The sequence below is a fragment of the Anas platyrhynchos genome, chromosome 6 (genome assembly GCF_047663525.1).
Source record: "Anas platyrhynchos isolate ZD024472 breed Pekin duck chromosome 6, IASCAAS_PekinDuck_T2T, whole genome shotgun sequence".
Taxonomy (NCBI): domain Eukaryota; kingdom Metazoa; phylum Chordata; class Aves; order Anseriformes; family Anatidae; genus Anas; species Anas platyrhynchos.
The window spans coordinates 28,124,706-28,150,405 of record NC_092592.1 but is presented as its reverse complement, the minus strand read 5'-3'; the positions used below and the strand labels follow the sequence as shown (position 1 = coordinate 28,150,405).

The following is a 25,700-nucleotide window of genomic DNA, read 5'->3' as shown; positions in this document are numbered from 1 at the left end:
GTTTAGAAGTCTGTTGGTACAACACAAGTATTTTCCTAGCTTTTAAATAAGCATGAGCATAAACAAGCTGTGGTTTGAAGTGGCAAGTCTGAGTGCTGCTGTGCTTTTGACTTGTGGTAGGTGATCTCTGCATATTGTGTGCCTGGAAGGTAAAGGTTGAATGGGATTTTACCTGGGAGCAGAAGAATTGTTTATACCAGCTGTCCATCAGGTGATGCGTCCTATCTCAGGATAGGCATTGATTAGATGTATATATAGTATATTAATCATACAGTAGATGACTTCTCTCATAAAAAATTCAGCTCTGTTTAATCCTCCTTGATTCCTTCTGATGGAAACTCTCAGCCTCCATGGTGTCTTGCAGAGGAAACTTCTCATGTTAACTCAGACTTTTTAACAAGCCAGCAGTTCCTCCAGTCAGCACTATTCCATTTAGTTGACTTCTGTGGCACACCGTTTTTTGCTGTTACAAAGTGGGAGAAAAAGCAGCACTCTGCTTACTTTCTCTGTACTATTTGTCTTTTGTTAAACGCTGCAAACTGCACACTCCCAGTCTTCCACTCTGTTAAAGTGGAAATGGTTCGTGCATTTAATTACGCTTTTTTCTTCTTGTATTACTGTGAGGGAGAAATAAGAGTTGCAGTCGTAGAAAGCTGTAGTCCTGCTGTGAAGTCACAGGCCAGGAGTTAGAAGCTCACATCCTAAAATTTTAATGAAGCATTATTGGGTAATATGCAGATCCTGTTAAAAAACTGGTTGTACCCTCTTTCAAGTCTGAGCTGCAGTAAAGGAGTCGATAAGAAACCATTATGGTAAGATAAAAATGCAAGCTTCAAACAGCATTTTGAATCCTCTCTCTCCTTGGCATGTTCCTGGCTCCCACACCACTTGTTTCTCACCTGCTCCAACTGTCTGCTACAACCTCTCCTTTCTCCCCGCAGCTGTGAAACAGGGTTTAAAGATGGAGACCTCTTCATGTCCTTCAGGAGCATGTTCCAAGATGTCAGAGATGCTGTTGACTGGGTTCATTACAAGGTGATTGCAAGAACTTGAGACATCTGTAGTCATAAATGAGTCAGAGGGACTGGTTTGTAACTCTTTAGTTAAAATGTTAATCCAATTTTGGGCAAGAGCCCTGCTTTGCCACCTAGTGAGCAAATAATAAATAGCAGTTTTATGTGAGTAAGTCGAGATCGCTGGCACTGGAGGGTATCTGTGCTGCCTTCCTATTCCTTTCATTGTGCCCAGATTCTGTTTCCTTACTGTAATTTGTGGGTTTTAGAACATGGTGCCACTTGAACTTACAGCCCACAACTTGAACGTTGTTATAATTTTTCAAAATAACGATTTTCCTGTAATTAGATTATATTGGTATTACCATATGTTGTCTGAAAGGCACCTGCATGAAACAGAATTCATCAGAGAGGAATTCACCTTTTCAGCACACTTGTGCAGAAATTTAGAATATAGATTTTGGGAGCATTAACACCTCATTAAAGACCCGATTTTGTTGTTCTTCCTCAACCAAGAGGTCTGTTGGGGTGGGATGGAGAGCTGTCACAGGAGAATTGTGCTCACAGTTGTACTTGTGGGGGTTGTTTTGAGTCATGCAGACGTCGGGAATCTATTCTTCTTTCCTTATGCAGTGTTGTGTGATACATGTTGGAGTTGGCCTTTGAGTAAAGCATTATGGTCAGTGGTGGAGACAGGTCGTTGACTGTCTTGTTTGGTATGGCAAATCTATTTTTTGTTTGTTTCTATTGTATTCCCTTCTGAAAGGGTTAAAATGCTGTTGAAGTGGATTATTTACCATGGTGAGGGAATCGATGGATCACAGAGTTTGTGATGGTCCCTGCTACTCAAAGCCTCTCATCTCTAGAGTCACTGGTTCAGATTCGCCCTGGTTTGTACTTTCACAGCATTTTGAAGTGTGAAAGTTGGCATTGCTTTGATGTCTCTTACATCATATGTTTCCGTCACCTCACTGGGCTCTGTTGTTTCTATTTCAGGGATCGCTCAAGGAAAAGACCCTTGAGAATCTGGAAAAGTACGTGGTGAAAGATGTAAGTGTGAAGTTCCTTTACTTGTGCTACGTGACACTCTGTACTGAGTGAGCAGGCAAGAAATAAATACGCTGATTTGCTTTACTAAGTCACAGAACAGATAACGCTGTGACTTCTATTGTAATAACCAACGACAAAGTGGAAAGTTCGGATGCAGCCTTTATTCTGAGCCAGTGATCCACGTGATTCCGTACTCACGCGCGCGTTTTTACGTAAAATATAAAAGGCAGAGGAAACGTTAGCTGGGACACAGGTGAATATGCTGGCAAGGCTGCTGTTGTTTCTTTTGACGGTGAAAGCAGCTGTGTTCTCTGCCCATGTTTTCTCTGCCTAGGCAATCCTCTGCTGCAGACCTCATTTTAGAAAGTAACAGAGGAGCATCTTTTAGACAGAAGCACTCCTTAGCCATCCAGAAAAGCGTCACTCACATTTTATAATGAAGCTTTGAGGGAAAGATCCTGAAAGTCTCAGCAGTGCCCAGTCTCCTGGAACTCCAAAATGTGTGCTCAGCACATCTAGCTGAACGAGCTCCTGCGGTTCCCTTACTCTTGCCCTCTCTGCAGTGCTCAGGGCCCCTCTGGGCCAGTTATGTTATAATTATTCTTTAGTTTAAAAGATCTCTGTGGGCTCCTCCTGTGGTGGTAGCGTATCACTTCCAAGCACTTAACCTTGTTCCCAGTTACATGCCTGCAAAATTCTTAGGAAACCGTCCTGTGAGGCAATCAGCCACTCTGGAAACAGTCTGAGATTTATGATTCAATAAAAATAGCTCCAGGAATAAATTCTCCCTAGTTTGAGGTCAGAATTACAATATACTTCAACTTGTGGCTCGTGCGAGCTCAGATTTCACCTGCCTCTGGGCCCGTTTCAGGACGAGACTTGGAGCTGGAGGGGGGCTGCAGAGTGCTGGCAGCAGCACGGGGTGCCTGGCACTGGCATGGCAAAGGCAGCACAGCCCTGCTGAGCCATTTCCTTCCCCTGAGCCATGCTCTGGAGGCATTACGTGGACCAGCAGCTTTCCTGGCTCTCTGGCCAGCGCAAAACCTGTGGGTTTCTGTGCTTGTTGATTTGATTTGCCTTGTTTCATCTGGTGGGATCGTAGCTGAGTGGTGTTGTGCCTGTGATGTATCTCTGCCTGACTCCTCTGCCCCCTGCCTTGCAGGGGAAGCTGCCACTGCTGCTCAGCCGCATGAATGAGGTCGGCAAGGTGTTCCTGGTCACAAACAGCGACTACAAGTACACAGATGTAAGTGCTGCTTGGATTGGGGTGTTGCTATGTAAGGGAATAAACTAAAGCCAGCTATTCATTGTGTGGGTTGTGGGAGGACATCTTCTGGCAGGGAGTTGGGTGCTTTCTGAGCTAGGATGGTCTGGTGGTGAATGCAGATTAGGTCTTGAGACTTGTCTTTTATGGCCCTGCTTCCGTTGCTGACCTAGCATGGGCTTTAAAATGCAAGACTTCTTTTGCAAGTGAGACAGTTGTGAGTGCAGAGGGGTCACCTAACCCGTGATCCTGGAGAGCTCCAAGAGCCGCAGAGGGAAATCCTGTGTGCTGCTGGCATCAAGGGTGTTCCTTAGACCCCTGGCAAATATCAGGATGCTGCAGCGCTGCTAAACCAAAGAATTATGGCATTATAAAGCACTGCAAGATGCATCTGAAGCAATGTGCGGATTCCTGAGACAAATACGTTCTTTGAGTATGAAAACATCTGTTTTAACTCCCTTCACTGTAAGGTCCATCCGTTCATTTTGTCAATAAACCTTATGCTGACTTTCCTACAAATCTGAAAACAAAATTCTGTAGCCTGAAAAGCTAAAAGCAGAGCTGTATGTTTTTATAAGCTGCATAAGACCACGTCTTTGAATGTTTTCTTTCTGTCTTTCAGAAAATTATGACTTACTTGTTTGACTTTCCGCATGGACCAAAGGTATGTGATTTCTGGACCGCAGTTCCAATAGGAATTGATGTGCCTAATTATCTGTGTAGCTGGAAAGCTTTTTAATCCTGCTTCATCAGCTGCATGGGATTAGTTGCTTTAATCTGGTTAAAATACGCTTGCTGTTTAGTGTCCTATCTGAATAGGATCAAAGCAAATACAATATAACAGAGAAAGGAGGCATCATCTGGTCTCAAACAATAATCTGCGTTAATGATAACATTATTTCAGTGGTAACGCATTTTAACTGTGGCATTTTACAGCTGGATTTCTTACTGACCTTGCACAATATTTTAGATGTTGTAAAAAAAAAAAAATAATGATGGAAAGGAGTTTTATAAAACAGCAGAAACATTTCAGGCCTGATTGTGCCTCAACTACGGTAGTTCCAAAAGTACGTTAAGCGTGTCGTGGTTTTCTGAGGTAATACTCAGCCCTGCAACTTTTGGAGAGAGGCTTATGAGCTGAAGTTCTACTGCTTTCTCAGCGTCTCATGGGGAGACCATCTCGTACTCAAAAGAATTATTTCCACGCTGTGCTTTGAAGATAGAAGACTACGGGAAAAATTTTCAGAACATGGAAAATCACAACTGATAGCTGCAAAAACTCCTTGCTGTGGTCTTGATGTCAGAAGGAGTGGAAGCATGGAGCAAAAAAGACTCATGAATGCCCAGTGTCGTTTCTCACACTGTGTCCTCAGTCTTCACTGCTAGCTTGGTTGGGCTGGGTTTGCCACAAAAGGGGGGTGCTTTAGGGGATGGCAACCCAATGGCTTGCCATAGAGGCAAGAACGGGGGGAATCAGAGCCTTTGATGGACCAGCAGTGTAATAGGATTGTGGCTGTGGGCAGTGATGCTCCAGTTAAATTCCCTGTGGTTGTTTGTGTTGTGCGTGATTCTGAGTTTTGTTTTTGCCTTTGCAGCCTGGGAGTGCCCATCGGCCGTGGCAGTCCTACTTCGACCTGATCCTGGTGGATGCCCGAAAACCCCTCTTCTTTGGGGAGGGCACCGTGTTGCGGCAGGTGGACACGGTGAGCACCACACGGAGGGTACCTCTGTGGCTGGAAGGGCTCGTGCGGGGTCTGTGAGTGGGAACGGGATGGACTTGCCCTAGAAATGCTGGGCTGGCTTCTCTGTGGTTCCCAAGCAACCTGCTTTCCCTAAGGTACTGCGGGTGTCAGTAGGGAACAAAGGTGGAAAACCACCACTAGACTGCCTGGGAGCGAGAAAGAGAGGGAGAAACAGAGCAAAGAAATGGTAGGACATAAAAAACCCAGAGCACCAGCTGTTCCTCACTAAGGCACTATCTCCTTCCCCAGGTGACCGGGAAGCTGAAGATTGGTACCTACACTGGCCCACTGCAGCATGGCATCGTGTACTCTGGAGGTGAGGCAAGAACACATCCTGTGAAATGGCTCTGACGTGCCTTAGTGGCCTTCATCCACTCACACTGGGTGCTGTGCCAGGCGTTAGGCGAGGCTGTTTCCCAAAACACACTGTGCTGTGTGTCTTTTGCACAGTGCACCAGAAACTCTATCACCACTGCTCCACAGAGCAGAGAAGAAGTGGACCTGTTCCTCTAGTGCCCTTTTCTTCCTTGCAGGGAGGGTCTGGGAAATGCCTCTGCAGGGCTTGTAGTGGGGAGAGCTGCAGCTGGCCCAGCGCAGCGTGCCCAGCTGTCCTCACTGTGCTGCCATCAGGCAGCTCCTGGCGCAGGAAGGGCAGCAGATGGATGCTCAGGGCTGTCCGTGATGCCCAGGGCTCCATCACTGTCACACAGGGTGGGAGGCAGCACGGCCCCTCTGCTGCTGGATATCCCTGTAAGGGCAAAACTGCCCTGGGTGAACTCCTGTGTGGGTGTGCAGTGTGCCTGTGCTGCCAGGGCCCAACAGGGTGTTACACTTACAGCAGTGGAGGTTTCTGGAAGGAAAATGGACTGGCTGCATCCCTAACCCTGGCCCTCTGAAATGAGCCACGCATTTTTGTCTGGCTCCCTGATCTGAGTCACTTTGTTCTTCATCTCTCAGGCTCCTCAGACACAGTCTGCGACCTGCTGGGGGCCAAAGGGAAGGATATTTTGTACATCGGAGACCACATCTTTGGGGACATCCTCAAATCCAAGAAGCGCCAGGGCTGGAGGACCTTCCTGGTGATCCCCGAGCTGGCACAGGAGCTGCACGTCTGGACTGACAAAAGCGGTCAGCAGCCGGGCAGGGGAGCGCAGGGGAGAGAGAGATCACCCCAGCTCGCCACCTCTCTCCCACACCCATCTGTCCCCTCAGCCTTCTCCCGGGGGTGGGGTGGTGGTGGCAGGAGCTGAGCAGCTCCCCGTGAGCTGCCGGCAGGCTCCCAGGCCTTTCCCATGCCTCTGGCCCATCAGCAGCCAAGCCTTGGCTGGGGAAGAAGCTGCTGCTGGGTGGGGTTGAGCTGTTCCTCACCCATAACCCGGCCCCCAAAACTCCTCTCCCTCTGCCCGTGCTGAGCGAGACACCCAGGTTATTGTCCCTGCAGTGCCTGAGCCCTGACTGCTCTCCCGTCCGCAGGGAATCCCTGTTCAGCAGCTGTTTCCTTTTCCTTCCTCCCACTTTCTCTGCTGCCATAGCACCGCGTGCTTCCCGTCCTCCAGCACCACCGCTTTTCTCCCGGGTTTGCCCTTTGGTGTGTAGGTAGCTCTGGGGGTTGTGCAGGTTGCCCCATGGCTAGTTGGAAGGTTTCTGTGCGGGATGGGAATGTTCAACCTCAGAAACGAAAGCAGCAAGGGGCAGGATGGCGGGTGTGCTTGCAGCCATTCAGCGATTTAAACTTACCTTTTTCCCCTTTCTTTTCCGGATTATCCAGCCCTTTTTGAAGAGCTGCAGAGCCTGGACATTTTCTTGGCCGAGCTATACAAGTGAGTGCTCAACCACTGACAACTTTTTCCTGCTGCCTCTCCCAGCCTAGCGACAGCTAAGGAGCGGCTGTGAGAAACCCTTGGGGTTGGGTTGGCGGCGCTGCTGCCGGGGCTTTGGCTCAGGCCTGGGTTCTTCCCGTGAGACCAACCTCCCCCTCCAGACCAGCCTCCCTCCCCCGAGCCCCCATCCCACAACATCTGGTTCTGAAAGGCTTTTCACACCGTGTATTTACCTTCTCGCCTGTAACTAGGCATCTGGACAGTAGCAGCAATGAACGCCCTGACATCAGCTCCATCCAGAGACGCATTAAGGTACCAACCATAAAAATCCCTTTTCGTCCTTTTGGATCCTAAAAGGGCTCGACAACCCGACCCACTGCTCAGCCCTGAAATGCTTTGCTCTGCCTTCGGGTGGGCACGGCAGGCTTGGCAAAGCCATTCCGTCTGTGGACGCAAACGGAGGAGCTCCCCAGCTCACTGGTGTCACTGGCACTCCTGAAAGGCAGCCTGGTCTGGAACGTGGTCTCCTTCCTCGTGTACGTAGCACCAGCTGACGGTGCTCGGTGCCGCAGAGCGGGGTGAAGAGAAAAACAGGCGTGGAGGGGCCGTAGCCTCTGGTCCAGCCAGCCCTGCCTACGGGGTCACAGCCTGGGGCAGGGGCTGGCTCTGATTCCGCGTCTCCCTCCCCTCTGGTAGCTGGGGCCGTGCTCTTGGGCCTTGGGATGCGAGCACGGGAAGCCTCACAGGAGATCCTTGCCGATCTCACCTAGCCCCCAGCCCTCTGTGTTGCCGTGGGGCTGCGCTGCCGCGTGCCCGGCCGGGATCTAACCTGCCCTTTGCTCGTAGAAAGTGACCCACGACATGGACATGTGCTACGGGATGATGGGCAGCCTGTTCCGCAGCGGCTCCCGGCAGACGCTGTTTGCCAGCCAGGTGATGCGCTACGCCGACCTCTACGCGGCCTCCTTCATCAACCTCCTCTACTACCCCTTCAGCTACCTCTTCAGAGCCGCGCACGTCCTGGTGAGTGGCAGAATCAGGGGATCCCCGCGGGGCCTGCAGCCTCTGCCTGGCTTCCACAAGCCAGGGGAAGGCACCTGGAGGGCTGGGTGGCATCTGGTGGGCCAGGGGGACATGTCCTGGGGTTTGCTCTCTGGCTGTCTTCAGGGAGGTGCCCTAGGACAGGGCCTCCCCTCACCATCTCCTCTCTCTCCTCCGGGTGTAGATGCCACACGAGTCCACAGTAGAGCACACGCACGTTGACATCAACGAGAAGGAGTCGCCGATGGCCACGCGCAATCGCACCTCAGTGGATTTTAAAGATTCCGACTACAAGCGGCACCAACTCACCCGCTCCATCAGCGAGATCAAACCGCCCAACCTCTTCCCCCAGGCACCTCAGGAAATCACACACTGCCACGACGAAGATGACGATGAGGAAGAGGAGGAGGAGGAAGAAGAGGAGGAAGAGGAATAAGAAGGAAAAAGCAAAGCATCTCTGAAGACAAACCGTGACTCTAGCAGTGATCAGGAGCAGATTCCTATGCGGGGGCCCTTGGGGTGATGGGTTTGGGGGGGTGTGATTCTTGCAAAAGGCACATTTTGAAAGTGTCCGGAAAACTTTTAACAAATTAACACTAATCAGGAGGAGACCCTTGTTTTCAGTTTTGCAGACGGTTCAAAAAGCCGAAGGATTCTGCCTGGGTGGTGCATTCAGATCGGACTGCCTGCCTGTGCTGTAATGCTGCTCCCGTTTCCTTTGGGGATGCTGCATGGTTTTTCCCTCTCCCACGATGTGTTCCATTTGATTTTCATTTGAACGGTGTCCTGTAAACGGTTTTTGCCATTTGTTACATTCACTGTGAAGGAGGAAGGGATGTGCTGGGCCCTGCAGGAGACAAAACGATCCAAATCCTCCTGCCCCTGGGGTTGCTGCCCTTACCTCTCTTCTTCTGTGTTACAACCACCACCCTCCTGCTGGCCACGGCGCTGCCGTGGCTTCCAGCTCTGCGTTCACCCTCTGCTTGGTGTGAGTTTCTCCATGTAAGTGGTTCGATTCCTCCGTCCGTCACAGCGGTGGGATTCCAGCTCTCACTTGCACAGCTGCAGCTGTACACGTTCCAGCTTGTAGGCGCTTGTTATCCCCTCCCCGTGTTTCAGAGCTTTCTTTCATCGTTGGCATGTGATGCATGACTTCCAGCGCGTCCCTCCAGCAGCTGAGCCGCACACTGTCCTCAACTCCTTCTGTAGTTTCACCAGGAAATATTAACCCAGCAGCTCGCAGCTTTAGCCTTACATTAGCTACGTTAGCTTGTTTTCCTCACTGCCTGTTACCGACCTTCCTGTCTGCTCAGCTTTAAGAAGGCGAAGCATCCCAAAGACAAAACCAGCCACCATCTGGAGCGAAAGGGCCTGTTTTTAGGGTGCTGCGGGCCACGGGTGCCTGCCCTGAGCCAGGAGTGAGCACACGCCGCAGGGCCAGCCCCACGGTGCGAGCTAGGACGCTCCTGTCCCGCAGGCTTTGCCTTTGAGCTGGCACGGAGCATACAGGAGCTCAGCACAGGGAGCCCTGAGCCAGCCCGGGGACACTGCGGGGACAGGGCAGCTCCCGGTGGCTTTCCTCTGTGTCCTGGGTGCCGCCTCCCTTGCTCCAGCCTGCGCCGTTCGCGTCTGAAGGGATTACAGCGGGGGCCCTCTTGTAACGAATTCGACTGTTGTTTCAGTACCATAAATGCATTTAATCTTTTTCTTTCTTTTTTTTTTCTTTTTTTTTTTTTTTTCCATTTTAAAGTACCTTAGGAGAAAATAAACAAAGTACACACCACCATCTGAGCAGGAAATGCTGCTGCTGAAGTGGCAGTTTTCAAGTCAATAAATCTTGATGTTTCTAAGAAGTGTTGGGCGCTTTGTGGCACGCCGAGGGCTGTGTGGGGGGTAGCAGGGAGGGTCGGGAGGGGGCTGCGGAGAGGGGAAAAAAAAACACCACAAACCTCCCTGGGAAGTGGCAGCGAGCCTGGCTGCAGGGGTTGCTCTGGTTGAGCAGAAAGGAAGGGGGAAATAAGGTCGGTGTTACCCCCATCAGCTGCGCAGGGGTGGGTGGGAGGGTGTGCAGACCTGATTAAACACAGAAGAACCTGGGGACAATCAGTGCTGGCACAGCAGGGGCACCAGCTGGGCAGCAGCACACAGCCAAGGGCTGCTGCTACCCCCATGGGGACAGCACTGGGGTCAGCTCGCTGCTGTCACCCAGGCGTCCCCAGCATCGGGGCCATGAGAGCCACCACCAAAGGGGATTTGGTACCCAGAGCCCAACCAGAAAAGCAGCAAAATGTGGCCACAGAGTGGCCAGCAGTTAAGAGCCCATAACACTTCGGTGATTGCTCACAGCCCCAGACCCAGCACTGGATGCCCGACCCCTTGCTTTTGGGGCTGGATTGCAGTGAGCAGCCTCAGCTGGGCCAACTCAGCCCCCTGGCCCAGCTGCAGGAGGGGTTTGCAGGAGCCGTTCCCCAGCCCTCTGGCCATAGGCCATGCTGGGATTTGCTAAGTTTATCCGTCCTTTCGCCAAGTAGAGCCGCCCGAATTTTTCGAGCTCTAGCTCAGCAGCTGGGAGGCTGCGGGAAGGGTGGTGTGGGGGGCTCTGCGCATTCCTCCTGCCTCCACAGTCCCACAAATAGCTCGCTGCCCGGCTCCCGGCGAGGACTCGGCAGCAATGGAAAATATTTGCCCCTCGCTCGCTGGTGGGAAAGCAGCGGGCAGAGCCCGGCGAGAACCAACCGTGCTGTATGGCGAGCAGGGTGTAAGGAAGGGCTGTGCATTAGTGGAAGAAGGAGGCCAGCGCCTTGAGGGAGCACTTCAGGAAGGACATCAGCTGCTTGCCACTGCCACCACCTCCCCAGCTCCCGGCCACCACCAAGGGCCCCCTGACCGCACAAGTCACACCCACCAGCGCAAAGAGCAAGCCCTGGCTCTGCGGGGAACGGGGTCCGGCCTCGCCGTGGCTCTTGACAACTGCAGAGGAGGCAAAAGGTCTGCGGAGAGCTGGGTCCATGGTCAGCGGCATCAGCCCCACCACCCGCGTGCCGAAAGGCGTCCCTTGGAAAGGAGGGGGGAGCGTGGAGGAGGGAAAAATGCATAAACTGGAATGTCCAACAGAAAAAAAAAATCATTTATCTAAAAAGAATAGAAATAAACAAAATGCTTTTCAACAAAATCACAAAATATACAGATAAATCTGGTACAAAATAAATAGGAAAGATTGGAAATCTACAACAAAATTCGAATAATTATAAAATCCGTTCGTATGACAATCAGGATATGAAACGTACACGCTGCATTCACGAGCTTGGCTGTGCTTACTCGGGTTTATGTACACAGAAGGAAATACTGCAGTCGGAACACTACAACGCGGGCACCTCGGCGTCATGTACAGTATGATACAACGGGCAGGGACCAGGGGTGGTGGGCGACAGATGCGGGCAGGGACCTCGGGTGGGCGGCTGAGGGGGGCCGGACACAGCGCCGCGGGTGAGCGCGAAGCTGGGAGCAGAGAGGGACACAAAGGGTGAGTGGAGGGAGCCAGGAGGAGCTGCACAGCCTGGGCACAGGTTTTTGGGAAGGCCCTGATGGAGGAGAAAGGTTTGGGTTCGGAGCCCACCAGTTGCAGAAACCCGCAGGGCCGTGCTCTCGAGTATCTGGGTTTTCAGCCTCAAATGCGTTTGGCAGCCGGGTGTCTGCCCGGTGATTCGGTTTCTGAGCTTTGATCTCCAGCTGCGTGTGCTGGAAAAAACCACGTGTGAGAGGCTCCGAGGCCCCCGGCAGGGCTGGTAACACACCCTGTGCTTGGGAGCTCTGCGAACACAGCCGGGTCACAGCGCTGCTGGTCCCGCTGGGTTTCCACTCTCCCAGTTCCAGGTTCTAGGTTCCAGGTTCTCCCAGTTCTAGGTTGGGGAACGCAGGCACGTGCCCACGCTGATCTTTGGAGAAAACCAGAAGGTTTCCTTCAGTATTGGCACTTCCAACTAAAGGCCTATGGTGCAGGCTACTCGTCTGACACCCAGAGGTTTCTCACTTGAATTTGGAAGGATTTGGTACAACGGCGATCACCAGAGGTTAACGCCTTCCTTTCATAAAGCTCCGTGGCCTCCAGACAGCTGAAATGTGACGCTAGACTGCGCCACCAAGCCCTAATGCTGGGATGAGCCTTTTCCTCCCCAACAAACCCTGCTCCTCAGCCAACTCCTATCCTGCCTCCAGGAGGAAGAAAGACAAAAAAGCTGAGCCACCTCTTGAGCATGGAGCCGCCTGCAGCCTCTGCCCATCTCAGGCACTTGCGGGGCTCCCAACAGCAAAACCTGAAGCCAGGCTCTACAACGGGCTCTGCACCTCTCGTTCAGATGCAGCCAGACCCTTCGTACCTGAGCTTGGTGCAGAACCATTTCGGTCTGACCTGAGGCTAACGAGAACATTGTCACTTTGATAGTTTGGTGCTACTGACCTGTCAAACCCCCTCTGCCACCTGTACCATGCCACAGGATGGAGGCAGCTTGCCAGCATCCCTTTTCCTTCCCTTCTTTTCCCTTCCCTCAGCTCGGTGCTGGGACAACCTGGCAGCCCAGGCTTTCTCCTGGGGAATGCAGCAGCCTCCCCAGGTCAGCAGCCAGCCCCTAACAGAACAGCAAGAAGGCAAACCAAACCGAAAAGCTGCACCGCACCGCTTGGCACCTGCATCAACAGCATCCCCTCGCTCAGACACCACCTCAAGAACATGGCTGTGAAGCTACAGGCAGAGGAACACACCCAGGACGAAGCCTGGCTCCGGAACTACAGCAAGACACTGAGCAGGACTGGGGGGCTCTGTGGGAAGCGTCCAACTTCCCCATGCCATGGAGCCACAGGAATGAGGCCACAGGGACCGCAGCAATGAGACCTGCACCCCTCAGACCAGCTGTGAGAGGAGGGCAGGGGTGGGGGCAGCTTCCCAGCCCGCAGTGCAGAGCTCGTCCCCGCTGCTGGCCCGTTCAGGATGAAGGCTGCTCTCTCCTCTGTGCAGTGAGAAGATGCCTGGTGGCAGTCACGCTCGTTCAGCTTCTCATTCCTTTGCTGGGACAGAACAACCCTCGGTATCCAGGGGCTGGGCGCTTCTTTGGGTCTGTTTAGAGCCCCGCTGTGAAGCCAGGGCAGCGGGACGTGCAGCAAGCCCATGTCCGTGGCACACGGAGCCTCTCAGCACCTGCTGGGCTCCTGCTCCGTGCGTGGCCGAGGCTGGTTGGACACCTTGCGGCATCGCTCCCCTCCCACCAGTCCCGCTTTTCTCCTGGCAATCCAGACCCTGGGTAACTCGACAACTCGTACTGGTTTTAAAACCCCAGACGTGTGTATTAGCAGATAAACCACGGTACAGCTTTCATGTGGGAACTGTTTCTAGCAATAGCCTAGTTCAGCACGAGGGCGATGCGTGTCCCAGCTGCTCCCGGAGGACGTGGCCGTGCTCCCCATGGTGCAGGGTACTTACACGGGATGCTCGCGAGGAGACGGCGCTGCTCCTTGCCATCCGCACCCACGGCCCTGGGCTGGGCTCTGTGGCGATCACAGGAAGCACCCCCACTGCCCCTCGCACGCAGCTGCCTCTTTGGTTTTCTTCCCTCTGAGCTGAACTGAGCCAGAGCCCGACGCCGGCAGTGCCAAAACGGCGTCCCAGCCTGAGCTGGGCCCTGAAGGCTGAGGAGCAGCAAGGGGCGACGTCCGCAGGTCATCACGGGCGGCTCGCCCTGCTCCCCCCGGGCTGCCTCCAGGTCTGGGTGAGCGCACAGGGCACGTCCTGAGACCCCTGCTCCTGCCAGCTCCACCTGCACAAAAAGGCACTTAAAGAAAAAGAAGAAAAAAATATACAATAATAACCCTGCGGTGAGGACAGAAGGAAGGAGGAACGGACCTGGAGCAGCTGACCCCTCTTCAAACGATCCCAAGACCTCGCCCCAGCCATGTCCCCAGGCACAGAGTTCCCAGCTCCTGCTGCCCCGTGCAGGTCCCGGTGTCAGACGGGGCCTGGAGCAGGACGTGTGTGTGTGTCGGGGGGCAAAAAGGGGGTGAGAGGAGCATGGCTACAGCTGGGAGCAGGAGAGGAAAGCACGGGGAAGACCCACACCATGGGGCGCAGCACCTCCTGCCCTGCTGGCACCCCGTCTCCGCTCCTCACCCTGCTGGGACGCCCCGTCCCGAGCTCCTGTGCTTTGAGGGAGGAGACGGAAGGGACGGACAGACAGCGCTCGGTCAGCTCCGGGGCCTGCAGAGGGGACGAGGCTGCTTGGCTAAGCCCACCCGAGCCCCTCTCCGCTCAGCTAGCGTGCTCCGTAGCATCTCCACGTCACCAGAGCCAGTCTCGTTTGGAGAAAGATTCTCATTGGAAAGCAAGAACATTCCTTCACTCTTTACAAAGATTTGGCAATACACAGAATTTAAAAAAAAATAATAATAATAATAAATCATAGTTACAACAGATTCGGGTTCATTTCATTTAAAGGAAATTCAACCAACAGGAGTGTAAAAGTTATAATTCACAGTTGTGCATTGAAGATATTAGTGTTTAAAACGTCACTTTCAAAGAACTCTTGTGCAAAATTGTATTGACAGTAGAAACCATGGCTAGGTGCCCTCCCCAGGCCGTCGGGCCGCCGGCCGCCCCCCTGCCCGCGCCGGGAGGCCGAGGGGGCCGGGAAAGGCGGCGGGCAGCGGGGGCCGACACGGGAAGATGCAGTATCCTTTCTATGAGTCAAAGCCTTGCCAAGGTCTGAGGTCAAGTCCAACGGCTCCCAAAGCCCCCCGCTGGTGCCCCGCGCCACCCTGATGCTGCGGGGACGTGGCACGGATCCGAGCCCACCTGAAGGCCAGCGGTGAGCCAGGGGAAGCGGCCCCCCCAGCACGGGCACGGCCTCAGAGCCCGGGGCGTTTCCACCTCTGCTTCTGCAAACACCGTCCGGAGCCTCAGCAGCCATCCTGAGCTGGGTGCGGGGCTCCTCTGTGTGTGCTGGCTCCCGGCACCAGGGCAGGGAGCCCCTGGCATTTGTTAAACAGTAAAACTGCAAATACCCTGAGAACAGGGAGACGGGACGCTTTCCCCTCCGCGGAGAGGACCAAGCCTTGCTCTTCAAGCTAATTAATAGTAGCAGCTCCTAACCCCTCCGGGGCAGGTACGTGTTTTCCATCTGAAACACATCCATAAGCAACTCTTTTTCTGGCAATCGTTTCGCTTCCCGTTACTGGATCCGTACGAATGAGGACAAACAGTCATGCACAAAATCGCCTGGAAATTTCGGAACAGTGCAGCACGGGCAGAAGCAGGAGGTATTTGCTTTGGGATCACATGGCTTTGGTTGGAAAAATTTGGCTTTTTTTTTTTTATTATTATTATTTAATGGAAACAGACACTAAAACAAATCCATCACCTGCCGTAAGAAGCAGAAGTCAGATCTAGCAAGCAGCCTCGTCCCCGAGGGGGAGCTGCCTTGGCTCGAGCCTTCCCTCCTGCAGCAGGTTTGACAACACAGATACTGCATCTCGCGTTCACCACCGCGTCAGACACTTCCGACAAACTTTTACATTCATCAGCGCTGGATGAACAGCGCTCAGACAGGGACAAACGCTGCGACATCTCCCTGCTTCGCCTTGGGAGAAAGGTGCAATACCCGCGGCTCGCTGGGAAGGAGCCAGCCCTGAGCTCTGGGTGCAGGCAGAGCACGACTGGAGTCTAAGAAGATGTTTTTGGATGGGAAAAGTTAATAAAATTTAATGCAGGAGTCGAGTTTAGGGGCCCTGGTTTGTTCCCAGAGCTGCCGGCCCCGATCTCCCGCAGCGGGTATTGCACCTTTCCAGGCAGCAGGCAGCGAGCCAGACGGCGGGCACCGAGGGTGGGGACGTGTTAGGGTGCCTTCCCTGACCAGAGCGGGGCAGGCACGCAGGCACAGAGCTCTGGCAGTTGATTTCGGGGCTGGGGGCTTCTCTGGGGGTCAGCTGAGGTGACCTGGGTGTACAGAAGGGAAGGGAAATGCTGCGTAACCCACGATGCCCGAGTTATCACTCTCTCCTTGTATCACATTTTGTTTGAGACGGCACTGGGAGGGGGGACAATCGGGAGGGGGGAGCATTTTTGTTGTTTGTTTTTTTTTTTTCATTTGAGGATTTAAAATCCATCTGTGGGAGCGGGGAATGTGTGATGCACAACTGCCACGGGGAGCCTCTCACTTCCACCCCATCCACACGCAGGTTTTTGGGGTGGAGGAATTGGTGTCTGCTGCCCAGCACGAGGCAGCTGGGTGGGAGGCTCTCTGCTCTGCTACCACGGTAATCCCTCAAATGGCTGTTAGAAGGGGCAAGAGAGAAGGAAATGCACTGAATCCGCTCAAAGGAAGGAATGTGGCTGGGAAGAGCCCGGAAACAAACCTCTCCGAATCCCTGAAGTGCAAAACACTCGCGTCTGGAAAGTTTGGTCAGTTCTTGGAGAGGGCAGGATGGTCCCAGCTCCTCGGCGGAGCCCATCCTTGCGCTGGCAGAGGTTTGCCGTCACCTGGAGGATGTACTTTGGGCATAACTGTAGCAGCATCTTTTGTGTTAATACTAGAGATCTCACGGGGGTGGGGGGAGAGGGGCCGTTCCGTGTTATTTAACAAAGACTGCACAGCTGCTCTGGGTAATGGTGCACAGACCACTACAGCATGCAAGTGCTTAAAAGCTCGTTGTTGTCAGGTGCACACAGGACTTCACAATGCAACCGTCAGGAACTCCAAGGAAAAACCACCCCCTTAGGTCAGCACGGAAAATGACACCTGCCTTTCATTTCACCAGACTTGCAGTTTTGCTAATTAACTCCTGCCCCCCAGAATCATCTTCAACACCCACAAAGGTTTTGGAGGTTACAAAACGGCAAGTGTTAACAATGCTTTTGTCCGTTTTACAAAGAAACCTTCAGAAATTTGAGGGATCGTTAAATACCAAAATAATCGCTCCTCCTTCCCTGAAACTTAACTGGGAGAATGTAATAATACTCATCCCTTGACCCTCCAGGTGGCTGAAACCAGAGTTTCCTTGAAGCTTACTCATTCTTAGGACACAAATACATACAAGTACCAGTTACTAACTTCTTCAACAGGGCAACAAAAAGGACCAGAGAGGGGTGAAAAGAGGCCTAAGGACTTTGGAGCCAATTCACAAAATCACAACAGAGCCTATCTGAGGCTGGGGAGGGACAGAAACAATTTAAAACTCTGCAAAATACTTTTTAAAAACATGATCTCTCTTGAAAAAATAACCGGAGCAGCTTTTAAACTTCTCCATATGTGTTTGAGGAGGAAAAAACCCAACAAGGATCAAAAATACAGATAAAAAATAAACATGATTCTGCTTTGCAGGAAGTATGTTCATTGTTCTCAAGGGTGGCTCACCATTCCCAAAGTACACTTGGGGCTTTAGTCTCTCTCTGTCTTGCTCTTTGCTCCTTTCTTCCCGTTTCTTCCTCTTCTGCTCCCAGAACGGACGCACAAGTCTTTGGTCTCAGAACACTGGATGCAGCACAGTGTCGCAAGCACATACTAACGGTGTTCACACTCGGGGAGGAGGCAGGAAGGAGCGAGGGCTGGTCCTGCTGAGGAGATGGGATGGGTGGGTTGTGGGAGGTCAGCTCCTAGATGGCTCCTTCACTGTGCATACTGTGGTTGGGCTTGTTGTGAGTCACACAGTTCTGTTCGTTCAGCAGGTTTGCTGTCTCGTCCGGCAAACCGTCATGCAGCTCCGTAAGAGTCAGTTCGATTTTAGTGTTTTCACTGTCCGAGGACTGAGGTGTTTTGTCCATCCGGGATGCCATCAGGGCATTTTGGTACTGCTGTCTGGAGATCTGCTCCGAGCACGGAAGGAAGGAACGAAAAGAGCCAGTCACATTTTGTGTCTGCGCTGGACACGGAAGGAAAATGAGGTACCTTGCACACTTCAACCCCAGTTTACCTGGCATCAACTCCACTGCTATAAAACATTCCTGTGCAGAGATTTTTTAAACCAGGCCTCCATTTCCTTCTAACCATGCACAATTTTAGGGCCCAAACCAGAGTTCAGTCTTTTCCCCAGCTTCAGTGAGCTCTGGGAGAGGCTCTAAAAGTCCTCACAGAGCTAGAGGGCAAGAACATTGCTGCCCTTGTCTAGGGCAGCAAATGCAGCAGGATCTAGTTCCTTATCCTGATACATAAGAGCATTTGATTCTAAAAAAGATTGGGGTCTCCACAGAGTCTAGACCTAATTAGCAACCCATAAAGTTTTCCCCTTCCTGCACTTAGCAGGGCAGTCATGGCAGGAGCTGGCCTAGAGCACAGAGCATTTTGATGCTGCCTGTGGGGCACCAGGTGTGAGGATGTCATAGTCCCATACTGCTGGATATGGTGGTACGGGGGAGCAAGATTTGAGAAAATCAAGTTTTGGTAGCAACAGAGCAGAGGGACTGGAAATAGAGAGACTCAGATGGGTCAAATCACTACTGAACCACTGCATTTGTCAAGTTTTCAATCAGAGACTGTACTCTCTTTTTAAAATTTGGCTACCTGTAGGTGTGGAACAATTGATTTAGCATTCTAGTATTTCTATTCCATTCCACAATTTCAATATTGAATTAACTTTGACAGGAGTTGAGTTCATGAATCATTTGGGTTGCACACAAAGAAAATTTGAGTGTGCACTTAATTTAAGAAAAGCATCAAGGTCAATTTCTGGCCATGGGACGTCAGCTTCCCTCGACTCCCAGCTGGGCTGGAACTGCTGCCAGCATTTGGGCTCCTCAGCTCAGCTACATTTCCTTATCCCACAGGACTTGCACACATTTCAGCGTGGGATGCACCATGCTGGGGGACAGAGCTGTATCCGTGCAGCCACTCACTGGTAGTGTGAGACATGAGCCTAACATCAAGTTAAGATAAAGATGAATGTCCAAGACATCTCCGAGCAGGATGACAAGTTAGAAAGTAAGATCAAGAACCCCAAACTAAAACCAAAATCAAAAGTGAATGAATACTGCAATGAACACAAAATGTCTCGTCCTTTAGAAAAGGATGCTGTCAGATCTCCATTCGGATGGCTCCAAAGGCTTCACAAGCTACGTCTTTCAGGACTAAAAGCAGAGAGGGTGTTTTCTACTATCTCTCCCCAGGGGACCTGAAATCCAGAAACTTGTGTGACCAATCTGCTTACAGGCCTAAATAAAAGGAACACTGAAGACAAATCATCGGACAGCAGAGACTGAGAAAAAGTATTTAAAGTGATTTTCTAGTGGCTGTTTTCATAAACCTACTTACTCACAGAGCTACAAAGCAATCTAGAGGGACCTCCCTTCCCCAGGCTCTCCATCCCATCAGCCCAGCCCAGCCCAGCCCCCCGCATTTTTTCCTGGGGCTTTATCATTTTTTTTCCTACCTTGACAAACTGAATGTCTGTGAGTGCTTTCACTGAGTAGTCCGGGACGTACACTTGGAGGAAAGACGCATTCAGCTGGTTGTTGCTGCTCCCTAACGTCGGTGTCACTGCGTCGATGCGATCACTTCGGTTTAAAGAGTCTGAGTGATTCAAGCCACAGGGCCGAGGTGGAGACTTGTTTTCGGCTGAGAAATGGGCAAGAGCAAAAGACATCTTAAATCAAGCAGAACACATTCGAAGCCACCAGTTTCAAAGGGACATCATTAATCGCAAAGTAACACAGAGCATCTGCAAATACTTAACCTACTCTTACGTAGACATGCAGCTAAACAACAAAATGACCCTGAAAAAGAGCATATTTTGAATCCCGAGCTGGTAGCCAACATCATGAGTAGGATTTAAACCAACCTGGTTTGGTTTGTGCTACGGTGGATGTGCCCTGTGCACACTTGGTCACAGTGCTCCTGCCAATGGAAGAGGCAAACTCCCAAGGCTCCATTCAGGAGCTCTTGATAGTCAGACCGTGCTTAATAGTTGTTTGTTTTTTTTCTTAATGGTTTATAGTTGTAACTCCATACCAGACCTTTCATCCACAGTCAGTCCCTGCTAACCCTTAGCCCATTTTATTATATGTGGTACCTGCAAATACCACCTTGTTTCCTGGGTTAGAACAGTCATTTTTAAAAATATCAGAGTGATAGAGTCTTCAGTGGACCGGAGGACAGTCCACATGATGATTGCTTCAACAATGTTCCCTCCTGTACCCCCCGATGCTTGAAGGGAGAAAGACTCCATGAAGGGGAGCAAGCTCCACATGGTGCACACCAGCCAGCAAAACAGGGAAAACAGTCCATGCTACACAGAAAAATCTGCATCCAGGAGAGACATGGACAGGAAAGGAGTAAACTAGAGATATTACTTTCCATCACTGGCCTTTAAGCACTGTAGGGTTTCACTTGAAAATCTTGCAGCTACCCCTTAAGAATGCGATGGGTCACAGTTCCTCCCATGTAAACGTGCTTTCAGCAAGCCACAGGCATTTTGCACCCCTAGCTTCCACCCACACAGTGACTCAGATGACAGGAGGACATGCAGAAATGCATCCTAAAAGAGATCCCAAGCATGTCTGCAGATGGGCTTCTCCCTGGGTGCACGTACAAAGATCAAAGAACGCTTTGGGACTGGTGAATTTTTGGATCTTACTGCAGTTATATTTCATTCATCCAGACCAAACAGTAACTTCATGGCATCTGTGCTACTCCCCACACAATCTCCGTTCTCAGCTGAGGCATCATTTTCACATAATCTGAAGATACAAAGCCTCTGAGCAAATCAACAACATCCTTGTAAGTTTTTCAAATTTTATGATTTTTAAATATATAAAGTGGTCTAAAAAAAGCTCACTAAAATTCAATCCTACCTTTGCCATTTAATCACCATGAACATACCTCTCTTGCCAAAATGACATAGCCTGTTCCACATCTTTACATCTAGGCTTCCCTAAACCTAATGCTTTAGATGCTTCTAGATATGTGACTGTGGATTACCAGCCCTATTTTTTTATTTCCCACTTGCAATGCCACTGACGTCTTCTTTCCTCCTATTTTAGAAAAGGGAATGGAAAAATACAGGTTCTGAGAGCTTGGCAAATTTTCTGCCACTTCTGCACTACGAGGAATTAGTGCAGGTCCCTATGGTAACACCAAGCAGAGGCTTAGAGGGAAGCACTCAGAGCCCTGCAAGGTTTTCCTCGGTACCCATTTGCCATCTTGAAAGCCACAACGGGCTACAGGAACTGCTGCCAGGAGCCAAACCTCTGTCTGCACATGAGGCTTGGTGCCCTAAGCCTTTCCGAAGAACAAGCATGAAGATTGAACAAATTTGTCCTGTCTTTCCCACCTGTGTACACAAAATCTGGCTGTGTGTGACAGGAGCAGCATCACTGCTGTTTGGGATAAAGGCTTCCATCTGGAACAGCTTTCCACTGGCCTGACTCCGCTTTGCCCTCTGCTTTCACCAGGTGTCTCACAGTACGCTACTAATAAAAAGCTAAGGACAGAGAGCTTCGTGACAAAGCAGATTAAAATAAATGGACAAAAGGACAGAACAAAGAAATACGACTGCTAAAAATAAGAGGGAAAGGACGTTGCTTCTGGAGCCACGTACAAGTTGGTGGGGAGAAGTTACTGCAGAAGGGAGGACACGAAGGGCAGATGACAGAGGGAGCAGCAGGCAGGACCGTGTTGGCAGAACAGGGCCCTGCCAGATTTTTTCTACCCCAGTTTTCCTCACCTGTACATACTGGGCATTAAGAGCGCAAACCACAAGACAAATATCAAGACAACCATATTACCCATTTAGGATTTAATAAGAGGTTCCTTTTTAGAAGGACCCAGCAGAAGGCCTGGGTTTCATCAGAACTGGCACGACATTGTCATAGTGACCAGGCTCTATCAGTTCCTTTCAAAGGAGATTCTTCCCATTTTTATTTTCCATTACTGATTTTTTTTTTTTGATTGGGACAAAAAGCTAGGAAAATATGCTTGGCATTTATATTGGGAACAATTTGCATGTGCAAGGTATACACTTATTTGGAAACAGAAAAAAGAAAAAAAAAAAGAAGACCTGGCAAAACAAAAGAACCAAGCTAAAAAAGATAATCAAAGCCACCGAGCTTAAAAGAAAGCCATCAGGTACTTTAATTAAAGAAAGATTATATTTCTCCCCTTTCTTTTAAGTTTAGCAGCAGGAAACTTTAAAAGGGCAGGAAAAAATCCCCTGCAGGGCAACAACCTGTAGTTTGTTTGGAAAGTGCATGAGACTAATTTAAGGACTGATGGTGAAATACAATTTCAAAACTGAAAAAAAAAAGAAGACAGAAAAAATACAGGAAGCAGATGGTGAAAGTTTATGAATTGCATGATATGTACTGACGTTTAGATGTTTCACTTAAATATGCATATCATTATCTTGTTTGCTTTTAGGTCCAGGGAAAGACACATTTCATCTGAAAAAGAAAACTTCAAAGGGAAGAAACATGTTCAGGGTGGCCCAGATTATTTTAGGATTCTGCTGTTCCTACGCACTCTCCTGGTGGGTCTCCATCTTTCTCAACTGCTCTGTGCATGCAGTGTCTGCAAAGCTCGGTTCTTGACCTTTCCCAATTTCCAGCTTCTCAGCCACATCTCAGAGCTCATTTTGGCCCAATTTGTTCTCTCCTTGGTCTCCACTCTCCGAAGGGATTTTGCTGTCAATCAACTTGTCATTCAGCGAGGAAAGGTCTTGAGCAAAATGGGAACCAAAACCCACAGGAGCTCCCTCAGCCTTACTGCACATTCCATTGCAAATCCATCCACTCAGTAAATCTCTGTACCAATTCACAGCATTAACCTCATTGAAAGAAAATTTAAAGCTTCTGAGCACTTGAAATGGCCAGACTGTATTCAAACCATAGAGCTAGCCCGTATGAGAATATCAGAATTCTCTCATTAAAGGATTTCTCCTTTTAAGGCAGTTTAAACCTTCTCCTCTGCCAAATGCATTTTCTTCAGGAAATTTTTAAGTTCTTAAATCTCAGCTTGGGAGAGGATACTTTTTTTTTAAATCTTCCTTCTACCAGTTGACATACAAGAAACAAGAACAAGTGCACATTACCAAATACATTTTTCTTAAATGTGTTTTCAGCTCTTCCCATCTGGATGACTCCTTCACGTTGCTACCAGTTATCACAAATGACAGTTCAGGATACCTACCTGCGAGGCATAATTCTGTGCTGGACTTCTCCCTAACGAGCAAAGGGGTCAGATAAATACAGACTGCAGCTGACTTTTTATGGCATCAGGGCAGTCACAAGAATGGTGAAAATAGAAGCATGCGGATTTACCTGAAGAACCTGCTGCTAACAACTCTGTTCTGCTGACAACAAAGGTACGAGACAGGGACAAGGGAACTAGAAGAGGGAGAGAAAAAGGATGAGATCACGACCAGAAAGGCGGCAGCTATCCACACTCGACAGGGGAGGGAGCCAGTTCACACACTGAAGAACTAAAACCAAAAGTGCAAATCAACTGTGGAAAAGTAAAGGGTTAAAATAAACAACAACAGCAACAACAACAAAACAAAAAAGACAATCAAACAGTTTTAGGAATGAACCAAAGAACAAGCCTGTGGAATTACAGTGAACAACTTTCACGTGATAGTTTGAATGGTCATCCAGTACGGAATGGTCCAACAAGGTACACTCATTTTTAAAACAGTTCAAAAGGAGCGGTGGTGCCCACTCCAGCCTGGAAGGCAAAGAGTTAAAACAACCAGAAAGCTTTCAAGGGTGCAGTTCCTCATTGGAATAAAATAAAAATAGAAATAAAACCAAAGGGCACTCCAAGTTTTCGGTAACAAGTCAAGCAAGTTTGTGATTCTCCAAGCTCATCCCTACCAGAATGGGTCAAGTACTGCTTGTCATGCCTGTAATCCCTCCCCAGCTGTAGTTAATGAAAGCTTCGCTGATTTGTTGTTCAATTTTTTGAAAACATGCCTTAATCTCCTCTAACTGGCTTCATATTCCAGGTGGGGAGAGCAGGCACATGACATCTCATCAGGAGATAGGGAAGAACAGTTTTCCCTTGTTCTCTGAGGGTTTATACTCTAAATGAGCTTTCATGTCTACTTAGAGCAACAAGAACTACTTCAATTTTACAAGCTCATCCTAACAGAAGTCTCTTGATGCTTCAAGACATCATAAAGCAATTTCTCTCAAATCTGGGAAAAAAAAAAAAAAAGAAAGAAAAAAAAAAACAGCAAAAGGATGGGTTTGCTACTGGTAAAAGCCAATCAACCACACGTTAGCAAATCCAAGGTTGGCCAAGTTTAATTTAAAAAAATGTACATGCTTTAGTTTGACAAAACCAATCCAAGATGGATTTCAGGGCAGAGGCATGAACAGGGAAGCCATTTGATCTCACAGGACTTGGGGCAACTGGCATGGTTGCAGGGAGGGTTAGCAACATGAGAAGGAAACACAAGAACATTCAAACTGAACAACGCCGGCAAAAAAAAAGAGATGCTGATGATTTCCGAGCTTAGGTCTGGGAGGAGAGAAGTGGTCGTGCCTAAGCCAGCTCTGTTTGGCCCATATTGTAAAACCTGAGCTTCGATGGCAAAGAAACAGCAATGTGACCCAGTTGTACACACATACACGTTACATATGATTCATCGTGAAGACTGCTGCTACTGTACAGGTAAAATCCACCCAATGGTCTGCACGCTTCCAAATCTGTCAAGCCTCAGAAAGTACAAGTGAGATCGATTAAAGCTCACGTAATTAAGGAAGAATTACTCTTTCTTTAGCTCCTAACAGAGAGCCAGTAGAGGATTGGTAAAATGGCAACACAGAGCTACCAGCTGCTCCTCAGACTTCCATGGGACCTGCTGATGTTTGTCGACTTTAATATGGCTAAATTCATAACCTACAAAGCAAGTTTCATTCCAAAGCCCATTCCCTGGTGTGCATATACATAGGTACACATACAGAGAGTTCCCATTAACCTACTATCATAACAAGCTGCCTCTCATGTGGAACACGAATCTGCTGTGCCTCTACACAGAAGTGATTTCTGCACGAGAACTTCTCCTTGAGGTGACAGGGTGAGCAGATGGCCTATGCCAGCACTAAGGCCCCAGTTCTTCTACCAGGGCTGGGGATGCCAAACCAAGATCTCTGTGATCTAAAAGGTGATGCTGCTGGCACTGAAATGCATGACCAGGTATGGCAGCGAGTGCAAAGGGACAGCAGGATGACACCCACTGGAGCACTGAAGCATGCTCCTGGATGATTATCTGGCAGCTCCCTGATGTGTGTGTGAGATGCTGGGTTGTGCAGCTGCTGTTTATGCACTGGGAATTCACTCACGTCTCAGCCTCAGCCGCCAGCTCTCCCTCTTGCTGATCTCCCAGTTACATCTCTGCACAAGCTACAGGAACAATCTCTTTTCCTTGTCCCACTGCCCTCGTTTCCCTCAAAAGGCCTTTAGAACCAACACTGGGTAAAGCAAACCATATCGAAAACAGCAAGTTGTTTGTATGCTACACCACTAGATGTCCCTCTGCTACTAATTATTTATTCTCATTAATTCAATCCTGTGCTATGCTACAGTGAGAAGCAATACAAAGCTCCCAGCCAGGACCAAACACCTCCCTCGCTAAGGCTGCTGTGTGCATCCTCTGGGAGCCTGAGGGCTCAGCTTTCAGAGTCAGCACTGCCACGAGTGTCGGTGCCTCCTGGAGATGCTGTGCCAATAGTTTTGCTAGCAAGGAGCTTATCGTTTGCATCAGCCCCGCAGGACACCATGGGGGATGCCCTGCGCAGCCC

At 50.1% G+C, this 25,700-nt stretch overlaps 2 protein-coding genes across 9 annotated transcripts in view; one reads left to right on the top strand and one right to left on the bottom strand.

Annotated features, from left to right (window-relative positions):
* The window catches only part of NT5C2 (5'-nucleotidase, cytosolic II), a 57,488-nt gene extending 47,705 nt beyond the window's left edge, over positions 1-9,783 (top strand). For 5 of the 6 annotated variants that reach the window (XM_027460497.3, XM_072039757.1, XM_027460498.3 and 2 more), the window contains 11 exons: positions 942-1,035; positions 2,010-2,063; positions 3,226-3,309; positions 3,950-3,991; positions 4,923-5,030; positions 5,319-5,385; positions 6,027-6,197; positions 6,838-6,889; positions 7,141-7,201; positions 7,736-7,912; positions 8,115-9,783. In XM_027460497.3, coding sequence (XP_027316298.1) covers positions 942-1,035; positions 2,010-2,063; positions 3,226-3,309; positions 3,950-3,991; positions 4,923-5,030; positions 5,319-5,385; positions 6,027-6,197; positions 6,838-6,889; positions 7,141-7,201; positions 7,736-7,912; positions 8,115-8,366 — 1,162 coding nt within the window. In that variant the 3' untranslated portion in view covers positions 8,367-9,783. Of the gene's footprint in view, positions 1-941; positions 1,036-1,779; positions 1,904-2,009; positions 2,064-3,225; positions 3,310-3,949; positions 3,992-4,922; positions 5,031-5,318; positions 5,386-6,026; positions 6,198-6,837; positions 6,890-7,140; positions 7,202-7,735; positions 7,913-8,114 lie in introns of those variants that run through there. The other variant, XM_027460501.3, reaches the window with a different exon arrangement.
* A 1,251-nt stretch (positions 9,784-11,034) lies between these two features.
* Positions 11,035-25,700, bottom strand: part of CNNM2 (cyclin and CBS domain divalent metal cation transport mediator 2) — a 113,718-nt gene continuing 99,052 nt past the window's right edge. The window contains exons 6-8 of one of the 3 annotated variants that reach the window (XM_072039750.1): positions 23,217-23,282; positions 19,334-19,518; positions 11,035-17,774 (exon numbers count right to left, since the gene is read on the bottom strand). In XM_072039750.1, the coding sequence (XP_071895851.1) occupies positions 17,565-17,774; positions 19,334-19,518; positions 23,217-23,282 (461 nt within the window). In that variant the 3' untranslated portion in view covers positions 11,035-17,564. Of the gene's footprint in view, positions 17,775-19,333; positions 19,519-23,085; positions 23,118-23,216; positions 23,283-25,700 lie in introns of those variants that run through there. The other 2 variants (XM_072039752.1, XM_072039751.1) reach the window with 2 other exon arrangements.